The following is a 15,561-nucleotide window of genomic DNA, read 5'->3' as shown; positions in this document are numbered from 1 at the left end:
AACTAAATAGTCTTCCTTGAAGATGATTGGCTGTTGGTTTGCTGCGTCAGGCGAATTTTTTGAAATGCTTCTACTTCTTAGTTCACAAAGCCTGGACCAAGTTTGTATTAATCTCTTTCTGTATACCTCGTTCCCCCGAGTTTGCAAGTATTCATGACACCTCTTTTTTCCCCCACATTCAGTCTGACCATGAAGTTAGACAGATCCTTCTTTGATTCTATATAAAGGTGCCACTGTGTCACCATTCTCTTTAAAATTTTGTGTATGATATTTCTGGAAATATACCCACTATTTCCCCAGCCTTCCTCTCCTTTATGCCCCTGCTTTCCTGTATTATTTACAGGAGTGGCCCATGGCAGGAAGTAAAGGTGTGTGCTTTGTGCTAGTCTATGTGCGTGTGTGTGCGTGTCCGAGCGCATGCGTTTGTGATGTATTGCATTAATTTCCATCATGACATCGTCTTTATGAGAACCACAGACTCAACCAATCACAACCTGCCTAACACGCAAGCTTGTGGTCTGAACACACACAGACACTCACACACACACACACACACACACACACACACACACCTAGCAGAAGAATAGAGAACAAATTGCTTTGGAGAGAAAACAGGCCTACTGCCGGAACATTCCTATACTTGTACACTCTCTCTCTCTCACACACACACACTCTCACACACACACAAAGCCACAAAATCCCACATCCACAGACAGCCTCTCCCACAGAATCACATACAGGGATACACACATCTCTCTCTCTCTCTCTCTCGCTCGCTCACACACACACACAAATAATCCTATTGTGTTTGTAACAACAAGGCTGACGGATTCACAAAGGGGATTAGGCTTCTTAAAGCGTACGTATGTGTGTGTGTGTGTGAGTGAATGCGTATGTGTGTGCAACTTCGATATTATGTTTGCGATTGCGCATTGAGCCCCATTCCATCCTGCTCTATAATACTCCATCATGCCCACAGCATATTGTCCTTGGGAATACACATGTGTGCATGCAAACTCCACACAAACACAAACACAGATAAAAGAAGTGTAAATGCACTACCTTTAAAGATCTGAGTGACTAAGGTAATAGCTTTTGGGGGATAATGAGATTGGAGAAAAAAAGCTTATTGGCTGTTTCTCTTTTGTGACCATTGTGGAATTGATTTTCCGGCTAGGCTGCTAATAGTAATCGAATGCTGAATGTATAGTCATATGCATTCTGATGTTTGTCATATGCTAAAAACTGTCTTTTGCAAGGTCTGACTGTTGCTGTGCTTTATTTTCATTAGGTGTATCCCTTACCAATGTCTCCAAAACAAAAGTAAGATGCATTAAACTTATTAAACTGCAAAAAATACTAATATGAGTTATCTATAATAGCCACAGAAGAAGAGGAATTGAGTGGATAGTCTTCTGTACACTCAAGCAGGTTTGCTGTGTGGGGAAGAAATGAGAAATCCAGTCTGGCTAATTAGCTTATGGTTGTCTGAATATGTGACCTAAAGGGAGTGGCTCAAATTGACTTGTTCACACTGTAGACATCAGTGAGGAGTGTCTGTTGAATTAAAATGATCCCATTTATTACACTCATAGTATTGACATTTTGTCAGCCTCTCTTGGGTTCCAAACCAGGCCACAGAGGAGCTTTTGAGGATTGAATTGATAGGAGATGTGTATGAGAAAGACATCAATTTTCTGTTCTCATTAAAACACAAAATCTCTGCTGGCCCTTGTTATATAAAGTGCAAAAAAAACGTTTTTTAAACTCGATGGTGTAACTCCCATATACCTGTTACTCTCGGTAAATTGGACATCAGGATCACAGATGATAATTGGGCTGTTTTCTTTGATCTGGACACATCACGGGGCAGAAAAACATCACTCCAGTTGGCTGTAAAAACTCCTCAACTACAGGCCCATACTTTGCCTCATCATCATCCTGTAATAGTCTTGTGATTCCATAATCATCAGTGAATTTCAGGATGTGCCTATCCTCATAAAGATTCCTGCCTGTACAGAGAGTACAGGTGAGAGAACAGGACACCCACATCTCAAAGGCATTTTTGCAATTTTTGTTCCCCTGAGGTGTTGTGTTGTCGCTTCATCTACCAATCAGAGAACAGCATATTAGAAAATCTGAATAAATAACTAAACAAATGTTACATCAGTGAACACACCATTACCTTAGTACACTGTGATATATCAAAACAAGGGAGTAAAACCAATAAAAGCTTGCCAAGACTATACTTAAGAAAGGTTACAGCAGCCTTTTCAAAATGTCTCTTCTGCTTGTAGTAAAAACAAAGAGTCTAATGAGCTCTAAACCATCTGGAGCTGCTTCTTGATGAGCCTTTCAAATGACTTCATGACCAATGACGGCCAAAACAGTATCTTGTATGTTCACCAATGCTTAGTCAATCCCTCCCCATATTAATATTTAGAAGATCCCACTGTTAGGGAAGTTGCTATTAAAGGTTGAAATGACCATCAGTCTTATAAGAAATCAGGGTAATTCTTCAAATAGTCACTGTGTTAGCCAATGCCATATATGATTTGGAATGTATGGCATATATTATTGTGGCCTAATGAGAAAAACAATCTATTTTTCTTTTTACAATGGATTTTGACTAAATTAACTACAGGTATAGTATTTCAATATCAGTAACACTGATGGCTACATGCGGACTGAACATTACATGAATCAATAATTCAAGACGGAAAAATGAAATGCTGTTTACAGTTCTGTGATAAAGGAAGCTCTGCCCTTCACAGGGCACACTCTGAAGCATACACGCACATACGCATATGTGCAGACATGCGCGCATACACACACACAACCAAAAAAGCGACTGGCTTTGGCTCACTACCCCAATACGAAGGTTATTGACTGTAAAATTGTACCACATTTCTGGGTATGTTGTGAATGAATATTTCATGAATTCATATTTCATGGCGTTTCAGCAGCTCTGAATGAAATGCTATTTAGTGCTGTGTGATTAAAAGGCTCAGCACCTGGACTACTGTGCTGCAACAGGATCGAGATCCTGTGGGACGCAACACAAATCTTATGAGTGCAAGAAATTTTCACTATAACGCTGGCCGGAGCAAGAGGTCAGCATTATTATCGCAGGATGAAATTTCAAGTATATAAAAATGAGACACTGTTGTTATTGAGCTTAACCATGCTAATAAATGCTTTGTCCTTCAGTAAATGATATGTATCAAAATGTGATACCAAATAAAGCTCAGTTGCACTTCAGTTTATCCCTGCTGTGGCCTCCTTCACAACCTTTATCTAGTTCTCTCTTAATCTCTCAATTTAGACGAGCCAGCTTCATACATTTTGTTAAACATCAGTAATATGAAACAACATTTCAACCTTTGATCCAATCTGATCTGCTATACTACACTTACTTTCCAAAAACAGACACACTTGCAGTCAAACACAGAAATGTATGGGTGCACAAAAGCAGGGAGATATGAAGAGGCACACACACACACACACACACACAGATTGCAGTCTCTCTGTCCCTCTCTGCAAAAAGGCACATCCACTACAGAGCCATCGAACCAGGGGTCAATGGTGCTGTAAAACTCCACCTTGACATCTTTCCCTCCTGTAAAATACGTCACATTTTAAAAACCATAAAAAGCAGATCAAAAATCCAATATAAAATCTCAAAAGTAAGAGGTGACATTATGACTTGGTGATGGGATCCTGGTCAAGAGAAGAAAAAGGAAGGGACGACAAAACAAAACAGTGATGTTTCAGTAACATTCAAATTCAGGAATAATAGTGGGTAAGATAATAGCATGCGAAGAGATAAACCTAGTAACATCTAAATAAAAAGCATTTGTCATGAGATTAACACATGTACCACCTAGCCCTGTTTTACTACTGGCTGTGAAGCTGGCACTTGACGTTTATGCTGCACTTCGTAGTCTCCTAGCACAGCGTTATATAACACAGGATGATAGGATAATGCTAGAACGATGCACTCAAAAAAAAAAAAAAAAAGCCAGAGCTCAAGTGAATGACTCATTGCCGGAAAACAAATTCTCAAAATCACCATTCACATGTATTTCAATGAAAATGGATGAGAAGTGTGGCTTTTATTGCTTTTATTGTTCTGTGTTTTGTATAATTTCCCCACAATACTGGGGGGAAAAACCCTCAGATGTAAGAAATTATAGACATTCAGACATACGTCAGATTTAGACACTGTATTAATGTGTACATGTCCGGCATCACAAAAGACACAATCCACCTGACACCTCAATCAGTCTGATTGTGCAGGTGACTTTACTTTCCACATCCATGGCCAAAATGTGGCTTTAGTAAGCAGCAGGTGAGTGAGGGCAAATGAGCACCTGTGCCTGTTTTAGTTGGCAGGAATCAGCTGCTACTCCTAAGTGGAACAGAAGGTTTACTCTGTGTGGCGTGTGTGAATCCTGCATCAATCCAATTGGCAGCTGCTGCATTTAAATTATAGAAAGCGATGGTGGTGCTCAAAAATCCCACTCTGTGGCAGCCCTTAAATTCTCAAAGGTTAGATGAGATGGTGATGGAATACCGCTGAAGCCCCTCAGAGACCTTACAAACAATTTGAACAGACTTTGAAACCAAATCACTGATATAAAGAAAAATAGGAGAAGTGGAAGTGAAACGGGTGCAGTCTGTACATCCCTGCTAGCCGCACACCAAACCTCCTTTCTGACTGAGAATATGAATGGTAAACTTGATAAATCATGACTTTATTGAGTAAGATTTATCCAAAAACTGTACAGGCACTTCTGCACCTATTCCAGACAGTACATGCAGTACTTTTCTTTTGCATCCGTTTTATGAATATATTCATAATAAAAATTGTAATTTTATATATATATATATATATATATATATATATAAATAATCGCATTTTCTTGCGATTAATCGCTTTGTTACGTGCAAAATTGAATAATGAATTCTAAAGTAGTGTATTGCGCACTTATAATTTAAATGTACTGCTATATACACAAAAGTGCAATAACATGTGGTTTGCAAACACTTTAAACAAATAATGTGCTTTTTACCAGCAGTATTCCCTTTACACAGAAGCAATAAAATATTACCTAAACCTATACCCTAAACATTAATGTAATCAAATCAAACATTAAACCAAAGCTATTTGCCACTGCCAGGGCAGGGTGTAGTGGTCGTCTTATGTGCATGTGTTCACTCGCACAGACTTTACTTGGTTAAAAACTTGAAATGACGTTACAAGTCGCAGTGGATATTTTACAAGCACGGACCAGGTAACGTTAAAGCAGCATTGAACACACAGGGTGTAGATGTTGGTTTGGGTTGTTTGAGTTGTTTGATAGGCTGCATCATTAACAAGCAAGTGGCTCACCTGCTGCCGTGATAACGGATCGTGGGTGGGAAAATACAGAAAAGAGATGACAGCGTAGTCTGCTGAAGCCTCCCTCCACTGCTTGTTTGGGTGGGTGATTTTCAGGCTGATCAACACCCCCCCCTCCCGTGACCGTATGTGACTGTATGTGTATTCAGAGCCAGTGAGCAACAGACTTTCAAAATAATAATAATTTTTTAAAAACTGCGTTAACGTGCGATGAAATAATTGTCTGCGTTAATTAATTAATGTGCTAATGCGATAACGCGTTAATGTGCCCAACCCTAATAAATATATATATATATATTTTATTTTATCCGTATCAGTACAGTGTGTTTCAAGAGGTTATGTATTCAAGAGAGACACGTACAATATATAACACATATTATACTGTACATATTTTTACCCCACCATGCATGAATGACTTCTTCCCACTGTAATCTTATTGAGTGACTTGTTTTAACCTTACTGTGGTGATGTCTATTTTTTAAACCAACCAAAAAACTATTTTACATCAGATATAATTCTGTAAATAGATTATGGAGAAACCCCGACCTCCATCCATGCATTAACACACTGCATTTATCTTTTTCATTTCATAGAAAATGAAAATAAATCACTGAGACACTGTTTTATTGCTGTTGAACTCAAACCATAAAGCACATTCAAAGCAAATATTATGCTCTGAAAGTGTTCGAACAAACAGTAGGTATTGTATAATTCCACAATCACATACAAACACACTCACAGATATATTATGATCTAAAGCCACAATGGCACCTCTTTATGGACTGTGCAGACACACACACACACACACACACACACATATATATGAGACGGAAACTCGCTGAAACTTTAATGTAAATGATGTCAATAATGTTGCAGTGCTCCCTTAAATCTACATGCCACGATTCAGGATAGACTGAAAGACTGCTGTACAGGCAATCTGTACTGCTATGTATGTGTGTGTGATTTGTAAGTCTTCCAACGGGGAGTCAAAGTGTTGCCAGTTTGTGACCTTGGCTTTAATAATACATGAATGGTGACATGAAAAAGGGGGACAAAGAGAGAGAGAGGGAGAGAGAGAGATAGAAAGAAACAAGGAGCGAAAGAGTAAAAAAGAAAGATGCAGGACTGGCAACACGAGAAAAGAGGGTCTCTTCTCTTGTCAGATACAGGAAATGGGTTGAGAGAGAGAGAAAGGGAGAAGCAGAGAAACCAAACAACAGTGCATTAGAGAGCAACTGACAGACAATGTTGTGACTTTAGAAAGAAGGGGAAAGAGAGAACTGGGGACGGAGAGATGGCTAATGAGGAAAAATGAGACCAATAGAGAGATGGACAGAGAGAGAAGGGAAGAGGGGGAACGCAAGGAGTGAAAGAGGTGAGTGACTTGTTGGTAGAGCTTCGTTGGCTCACTGATGGAGGGCCTGTCTAACACACACACACACACACACACACACACACACACACACACACACATTGTGTAGTGCATCGTTGACTTTGTAGCAAGGTAGAGTTACTGATAATGTTTATATTTCATTTCCAAGGTCTATGGGATGTGGCTTTAGGAATACACAGACATGCGTACACACACACACACACACACACACACACACGCTCTCTCTCCACACACACACACACACACACACACACGCTCTCTCTCTTTTTTTTCTGTCTCAAAAACACACATACATCTCACACAGCCACCCACTAATACCACAGGCATCCACCTTTATAGTAAATCTTGTGGGTGATGGAGCCAGCACTCAGAAACAAACACATTTATCTTGCACAGTGTACAGGTAGAATCTGTCAGGGTTTTTGGGTTTGAGTAAGACACCCAGGTGAATGTTTTCTACTAGGTTTTTTTGTCACTGTGATAATAGAAATAGAAATATACATAATGGCTCTGGATTATTACAGGATAATAGAGTACAGAGGATGCTGAGCATGATATGTCAGAGTTTAAAAAACAAACAATGGCCAACAGTATTTTCTGAGCTAAAGGACAGTAATTATACGCACATCACTTGGGTGTAAGGCTATCAGAAAACATTGTCAGTGTGCTGGTATTGACATTTTTTCCTAACAAACACAAAACAAACAAAATAAGGATCCTTAAATTTGATTTTTGACAGTAAGCATGTACTTTTACAGCTGAAAATTAAATTGGTCAGTGCTCTCTGGTTGACAAACTATGTAATGACAACACTGCTACTAAATTATGGAGAACATATCTTTAGCATTTTCTTGCATTTGATTATGCTTTTAGGATGTAAATAAAGGTAAATGTATTCTCATTTGTCAAAAGTATATAGATTATACCTACTACAGTGAATATAGACAGTTAAATCCCTGCAAGAATAAAATGTCTGACCATCATTCTGTACAATGGAGTATTATTATAAGCATGGATGCATTTAAATGATGGTTCTCTCCATTAATTCTTTTATCGATCTCTATGGGGAAATTACTCAGGAGAAATGAATGAGGATATGTGCAGCTATTGTGGAGCCTCTTAGCAGGTGCCCTTTGATTTCAAGTTGGTTTGACACACTGGCTATTTTTACATATGAAGTTCTTTATCTAATCATGTGTTTTAAACTATTGCATGGTTTGGAGCAGATTATATCTCACACTACAAAATAAATTAAACATGAAGACCGCAGTGTTAGAGTTCTCTTTGAGGGAAGTGGGCCTGTGGTATATAATTATTTTCTATTTGAATAACTTTTGTACACCACAGAATTTAAGGCAAGACACTGCAGGTGAATAGGGTAAAAAATAAGATATCACCATGAAACGTTCCTAGTTGATTACTTACATTAAGACAACATTTTTTTGTATTACAGGTTTTCAGTAATATTATGTTTAAATATGCAAATGAGGCAGTATCTATTGAAATATGTGTTTATTTGCATCTATTTCAAAAACTAAAATCTGAACACTGGATTAAATCAAGTTCAAATTTATTGTTTTCTGTTGACACATTGTACTCAAATATTTTTTACAGAGGGGATTTTTGGATTAGAGCCTGATCGATTTATCGGCCGATATGAGCTAATTGCATTTAATCGGCATCGGCGTTTATAACAGCAGATACATGAGTATCAAAAAAGAAACAGAGACAGATCCTTCACACTTGTCATGAGTGTTGCGTTGTTTGCGCACCAGAGGGCGCTCTGCAGCTCCCCTGTTAACGCCACTGCTGCACCAGAAAAAAAACACAAAGAAAACACACACTGTGGCTGTTAGCGGTGAGTTGGTCATTTGTCACGTTAATTACATGACTTAAATAATTATAATGAATGTAGCCCCAATCACTTCTCCTCTCCTGAAAACATTCATGGTTTGCGAACCCTCCCGTTTTTCACTGCCATCTCCCGGCTTCCTACCGGCTCACAGCAGTATGTTTAATGTTACGGTAGTTGGGTGTTGGAGGCTACGCTGCTGACAGATGTGATTGTAGACATATTTCTAACTAACATTAATGCGGCCCATTGCTAAAGTAGCCACAAAGCTAATGCCGTGTTTATCAGTAGAAGAGCGCTAACGTTGTAATGAGCCGTTACACTATAGTTTCTGACATATTCTAAATTAGTTTGCAAGCAGCCTGTCTGCAGTTATAGTTGGCGTGTCGGAAATGACTAAACCAGAGCAGACATGTAAATAAAGTTGAGCTGAACAAGAATCTAACACGGCTTTCTGCCTAACAAAGTTATCTTGCTCCTCTTTGTGTGACGTTGTAGATGTGAAACGTTGTAGTCAGAGCCTTACCGGCTCTGGTTGCAACTCATTGCATTACCAGACCCTCCACTGTGACCTCATTAAATCCACAGATGATGGCACTCATAGTTCATTTCTGCACCTCTCTGTGTTTCACGAACTGTAATCAAATTCACACTACATCTATCAAATAGAGAACTTAGGAAAGGTTAATATTTTTAGAATGGTAGGAGATCACTTCAACAGAACAAAACCGTTTTAATTGACATTAAGATAAAGGTCAGATGTTCTAAACAAACATTTATTTTTTTAAATAACAAATAAGCCAGACAATTTACCTTGAAAGTGCCCTGAAATAGACTCAATAGACTAAATAAAAAAAATGCTTTTGTGAAAAAATGTTTTTCACATGGAAAACGTTGTATCCTTTCCGTTGTAAAAAATCCATCACTTACAAATTTAACCTAAAAAGCATCACAAGAAGAGTCTTCCAAATCTGGAAGACAGTATGTAAAAGTAGACATGCTCCTAGGTTGATCACTACTAGGGTTGAAACGATTCATCGATTAAATTGATAAAATCGATTAATAAAATGCATCGAAACAAATTCTTTGCATTGATGCTTCATTTAATCCATATAACTATATAGTACAGTGTTTCGCACGGACATTTATTACTGTCGCACATCACGCTTACGCTGTCAAAACAACGTGATTATAATGGAGCTGTTTGCAAAGTCGAGGAAGAAAGAGAAAATAGCGAGGGACAAAGAAGAAAGTGTTGAAAGTATGGGATTATTTCAAGCTAAAAGAAAACAACTCTAATGTTACCGTCCGTCCACCGTAAAACGAAACTTGTGTCGCCTCCGCAACAGCACGACAGCACCTGAACAAAAAGCAGCCGGTGTTCTGCCAGCGGACCACAGATAAGGTAACAATAACAGGAACTTTAGCATTTAACTGAAATCATGATTGATTGTTAAGTTGAAGACTAGACAAAGTAAGCCGCAGTCCTCAGCTGAAAATGTAAACACATGTGTTTGTTGTTGTCCTTTTTGAGCCGTGAGTTGTAACCTCATGAGTCACCTGCAACACTCTCTGTAGCACAGACAATCCCTGCTACCTGCGTGAGCTAATCCATTCTTTCACCCAGATTCTTTGTCTTTATAACTGTTATCTTTATAATAACAAACAACAGCTGTTTTGTGTGCAGGATCACTCATCTCCCGTTTCACATTTCATGTGTGTTTTCTTGACTAAACATGGTTTGGAGACCTGCGTCGGGTGACATAGCCGCTGTCGGCTCCTGTAGTGTGTGTGTGTCCCTGTCACCGATCAGTCACGTAGTGTGAACACCACAACGACTTCAAGACTGCTGTCATATGACGGCAGGTTGTGTAGTGTGAACAGTTGAAATAATCTATAGAAGCTTCGAATACTAAAATAATCGTTAGCTGCGGCCCTAATCACTACTTTTGATGTCATCTTCAAATAAAAGAATCATCTGCTATCAAAATCATCTATAATACTCCCCACAGAAATGTGCCCATACTGTAAATGAAAAAGTCAGTGCCATTTTTGATTGACAATTTAAAAATCAGTGAATTGACTTAGTAATAAGTTAAACAGCAATATCTTACATATTAGCAAACATATCATAGCATAAGCTCCTGGTCTACTCAAGCCCACAAGAATGGAGCTGGGCTATAAAGCAATTTTGGTGTAGTGGCCATGTTCATCACGTGAAGCACACTAGCTCAAAAAGATTTTTTCCTATACAAAATCATTGAAAAAGAAGTGGCTGTAGAATAGTGAATACATTTTTTGAGTCACAAATGACTCTTTATTTTTAGAATTGGATCAGTTTGGTCCAATAACCTTCGTGAAGTCTAGAGAAGCCGTATGATTAAATTATTTTATCCTATTCATGTGTGCAGGGAGCCAACAGGAAGACAGTCGACTGGGCCAGTAGATGTCTTTGATGTGTATACTCTCAACTGGCTTGGCTGGAGAAGGATTTTAGTGCACAAGATACTTTATGGGCTTATAAACGCAGTGTAAGGAACCTGTGGAGGCTTTGTCTTTAATAGCAAAGACTGGGGAGCCTTTTTTAAATGCAATCTAACTCTCCTTAATAGATCTAGATAGAATAGTCATTGAACAAGGGTGTGTTTTGCTGCTTATAAATCAGACTTTTCATTTGGGACACTGTTCCAGTGGATGGTAACACAAAGAAATAGGCCTCCTAGACTGAAGGGTAGAATGAAGCATGGAGAAGAATCTTTGGCCTACAAACACAACATTTTGCAAGTTTACTAAAAAAACATTTTTTTCTCAGTGCCTTCACACACATACACTTAATTTACATTTTCCCATCCTTTCTCTTTTATCTCTCAAACACACTTATACACATGCTCTTTTCTTACCCTTGTAATTGATCTTAAATCCTATAGATCCGACACTCTCATCTGACTGTAGGTGAAGCCACATCTGGTGGGTCATACTGACTATCAGGTCAGGAACAAAGCTACCTGATAGGCTGGGGCATAAAACACAACACTATTAAATCATTGTAATTATAGTCTCCATTATAAAAAGTATAATTTTCATCCCTGCAATCATAGCCATAATCAAATTCTCAAGTGCTGCTGTGAGTGTGAACAAATTGCTGGAGCATACTGCGTTAGAGTTGAATGCTTTGGTTTTGCAGCTCCCTCAGAAAAGCAAATTGCATCCATACCATCCTTTTTTTTGTGTGGCTTTTTTCTCAGAATGCCAGCCCTCTTTTAGGCATTAAACTGACCGACTCCAAAGTGAATTGAAATCAGCCACTTTGTAAAGGCTCTACATCTGTTATCCTTTTGGGCACTGCAGAGCATTTTCAAATTTCAAAGACAAGTTCATCTTTTTAAGTAGAGCACACATAATGCAGACTGCTGTTTTACGATCTGACTTAATTGCGACAAAGAAGATGGAGGTTTTAGGCTAGCTGGCAGCTGATGGCTTAAAATGGAAAAAGTCAGTTTACTTTGATCATTTAGACTTTATGTGGAACATGTTAACTGTGTTGTAAAGCATCTGACTGACTGACAACAGCGCTGCTGCTCATGAGGGCATCTGGTCATTATGGAAACACAATGTGTGTTGCACAAAGAAAATGCAAAACTGCAGTTAAGAGAGCCCATTTTCTGAAAGTTGTTACATTCACTGTGTTTTGTTGCTATAATCTGTCTGGTATGACAGCAGAAGACAACTTAATATGCATAATTTTCAAGCAAGGACTAACTATCTCTTTTAATGTGAAATGCATTATATAATTATGATACAGTGTGGGATTTCCCACCACTGATTCATAGATGAATAATGTATTAAAGTTTTCTACAATCCGCCCACATGTGACACACTCAATCCTAAAATGCTTGATTTGGGCTAGAAAAAAAATTTTTTCACAAAAAATAAGAATGTAAAATGATGCTGTAATACTTACACCTGTAGTATAGTTGTAGGATCTCCCACTTCCCCTCCATCTCCTATTGTGAGAGTATCATAGGCTATCTCCAGGTCAAACTCTTCAAAGTTGATCTGGATTACCTAGTTCACACACAAAAACCCAGAAGCATACGTGTCAGTTTCAAACCACTTCAAGCACAACCCAGTCAAAGTCAATCTGGGCCTGACATTTAGGTTTATAAATGTCAGGGCTACTTATTTATTAGTTTTGACAAGATGAAGCAGATTCTGAAAACAGACGAACATTAGATACCCCTACAGTGTATATGAATCTTTATTGATCCCAGTTTAACAACCATCTGTTTATAAGATGTAGAACTGTGTCATGATGATATCTGTTAAGAAATCTTTTCTTGCAAAAAGTACGACTTTGTTCTCATATTATTACAACTTTTGTCTAAAAAAATTGCAACTTACACTTTTCCTCCTAATATTATGACTTTCTATTAAAAATAAAAATAAATGTCAGTTAAGCCTCGCCCATTTTCTCGACAGAAACTTGGCCTAAATGGGCTGAGGTAATACATTTACACAAGTAATTACCTTTTCTTTGAAAATAAACTTAAAGGTGAAAAAAGAAACAACAAAATATGAAAAAATAATGAGAAATCACATGCATAGAGTCAGGGATATATCTTTATAGTTATATTGCCCTCCACTGACCCCAATCATAACCACCAAATGCTCCATAGATGTTTTTATGTCTAGAATTTCACCTATGACCATATTATAAAACACATTTCTCTCTTGGAACACATGACCGCAGGTGAATCATTAGAATGCATTAATGCATTCAGCGTTGCAAGAAGAACTAGGAAGAGACAAGAAGCACCACCCTGCGCTACACTCGAAGCTGGGAGAATCAGCACACAGCTCAAAAGTCTGATCAGGAATTATTAAACCAACACTTTCTGTTTCATCTAAGACCAGAGAGAAACACATTTGGCAGAGAAGGGAGGAGAGAGAAAAGGAGAGTTGGGGGGAAGGATGAGAGGGACAGAAAGAGGAGAGTAGATAAAGAGAAGGAAGAAGATGAAGGCAGATAGAAGAAGGGAGGAGAGAGGAGGAGGAGGCAAAAGAGAGGAATGGGGGGTAATAATGAGCACATCTTTGATGCTAGCAACATACCGTGTTAGAATATTTCAACTAAAATTCTGACTTGACCCTCAGGGGAAGACTGAAACCTCACTGCCTATCCTTCACTTCTTCCTCTTTCCTTGTGAGGAATTTTCAGATTTCCAGATTCAATATTCTGCTGGAGGACTTCAAAACATCCAAAACAGCATACAGGTCTGATGCTGGTGTGTTAACTCTGAGCATATTTACGTCCATATCACTATCTTCTTATTTGTGAGCATCTGTTTTTGTAGTCTGCTTGAGTTAGACATCATGAATATAGTCCTTTTCCTTTCTTCCTCCACTATCTGCAACCTGAACACCTGGGGACATGATACCACTAGTGCGCATGTTGAAGTATAAACAGCTTATCCTCACTGTGACCTTAACCGTTGAATCTATAAAGAAAGAGGGAACAAATGAAAAACTGAGCACACATTACAGTGACCATGCCTTTCCCCTCACATGCTGTTTAACTACTTATCTGTTGGCAGTGTCGTCTGATTTGCTTTTGTTCGTGGGGTTCATTTTTATTCAAGTCAATTTTCGATTTTGCTTGTGGCAGCAGAAGCAGACTTACCTTTTGTATGACATTACAAAAGATATTACGAAACAGATGTGGCCATACCACGATTAAATCAAACAAACTGGAAAGAATCAACAGCACCATTACCTAAGGTCACCGGAAAGGAGTTAAGTGAGAGGAGGCTACAAAGATGAAGCAGTAACTTGCCCAGCTCACAATGCTGACTCAGTCTTATTGGCATGTAAGGAAGCAGATCGGATTAAAGCATCACCTACAAACCTGCTAAACTCTCCCTGGCAAGCCCACACACATACAAAGACACACCAGCACTCAAGCACACATTGTCACACACACACACACATACACACGTATACAGACAGGCCCCGCTTTGTGGAGATTAATGTGTCAATTTCTGTGATTACATAGTCACCATTTTCACACTTATTGCAATATTCCTATAAGCCTTAAGCAAGCTTTCAATCCAACAGCAAGCCTCACAATATATAACATATACCAGTATACATAAACAATGTTTTTACACATTTTATCCAAAGGCAAACCTTGATCCTGCATTTAAAGGGTTAACACAACTGCTACGTCTAGAGTAAATAATGCAAACGTGCACCAGAAAAGATTCTCTTATAAAAAGCACAATTGATGGTTTGCGTGGGTATTAAGCTGTACAGATGAATGCATCTTCTGATTCTCATGAACTGCCAGCAGACAAGACGCTTCCTGTGAGTGTAGTTTTTACACCAGCTCTGCATTTACTCAAGAACTTCAGAAAGTGCTTTACTACTGAAAATAGTTCCTGAACTTGTATATTAAGTCGCAGTGGTGAGTAGACACTAAGTTACTCCAGCTGCCATTCATCTGCGAGTGTGAAAAGAGAAACTCTGCCTTTTCTAGATGCTGACTTTTGTAATTTGGCTCATATTTAAACTGAATAAATAAAATGAAGGGGGAGAAGAACTGAGCGACTATTACGGAAATTATGTGAAGTGCTAGGAATAATGCTGTTAGTTGGCTACATAAAGGAGACCATCTTGCCATCTTTGATTCTGTCGTGGGAACAGACCAGGGGCCTCATAACAGAAAAATGTCCTACTTGTCCTACTACCTTAATTTAAGTTTTAAAGATTGAAAAAATCCCATCTTCCTCTTACTGAAGCAATTCCTGCTATAATGGATAAGAAAATGTCATGCCAGTGGAGAAGAGAAAACCCCATCTTTTTGGGTTTTTTTCTTCCAAATTATCGGCCCAGGAGAAAGATTTGAATGGATTC

At 38.6% G+C, this 15,561-nt stretch overlaps 1 protein-coding gene across 1 annotated transcript in view; it reads right to left on the bottom strand.

The window, feature by feature from the left end:
• The window catches only part of LOC123976789 (CUB and sushi domain-containing protein 3-like), a 309,765-nt gene that overhangs the window by 97,156 nt on the left and 197,048 nt on the right, over positions 1 to 15,561 (bottom strand). Inside the window, exons 7-9 of the mRNA XM_046059131.1 lie at positions 14,065 to 14,147; positions 12,611 to 12,714; positions 11,550 to 11,662 (exon numbers count right to left, since the gene is read on the bottom strand). Of these exons, the coding sequence (XP_045915087.1) occupies positions 11,550 to 11,662; positions 12,611 to 12,714; positions 14,065 to 14,147 (300 nt within the window). The remainder of the gene's footprint in view (positions 1 to 11,549; positions 11,663 to 12,610; positions 12,715 to 14,064; positions 14,148 to 15,561) is intronic.

Source organism: Micropterus dolomieu, linkage group LG09 (genome assembly GCF_021292245.1).
Source record: "Micropterus dolomieu isolate WLL.071019.BEF.003 ecotype Adirondacks linkage group LG09, ASM2129224v1, whole genome shotgun sequence".
NCBI classification, from domain to species: domain Eukaryota; kingdom Metazoa; phylum Chordata; class Actinopteri; order Centrarchiformes; family Centrarchidae; genus Micropterus; species Micropterus dolomieu.
This window is presented reverse-complemented; position numbering and strand designations above follow the sequence as displayed.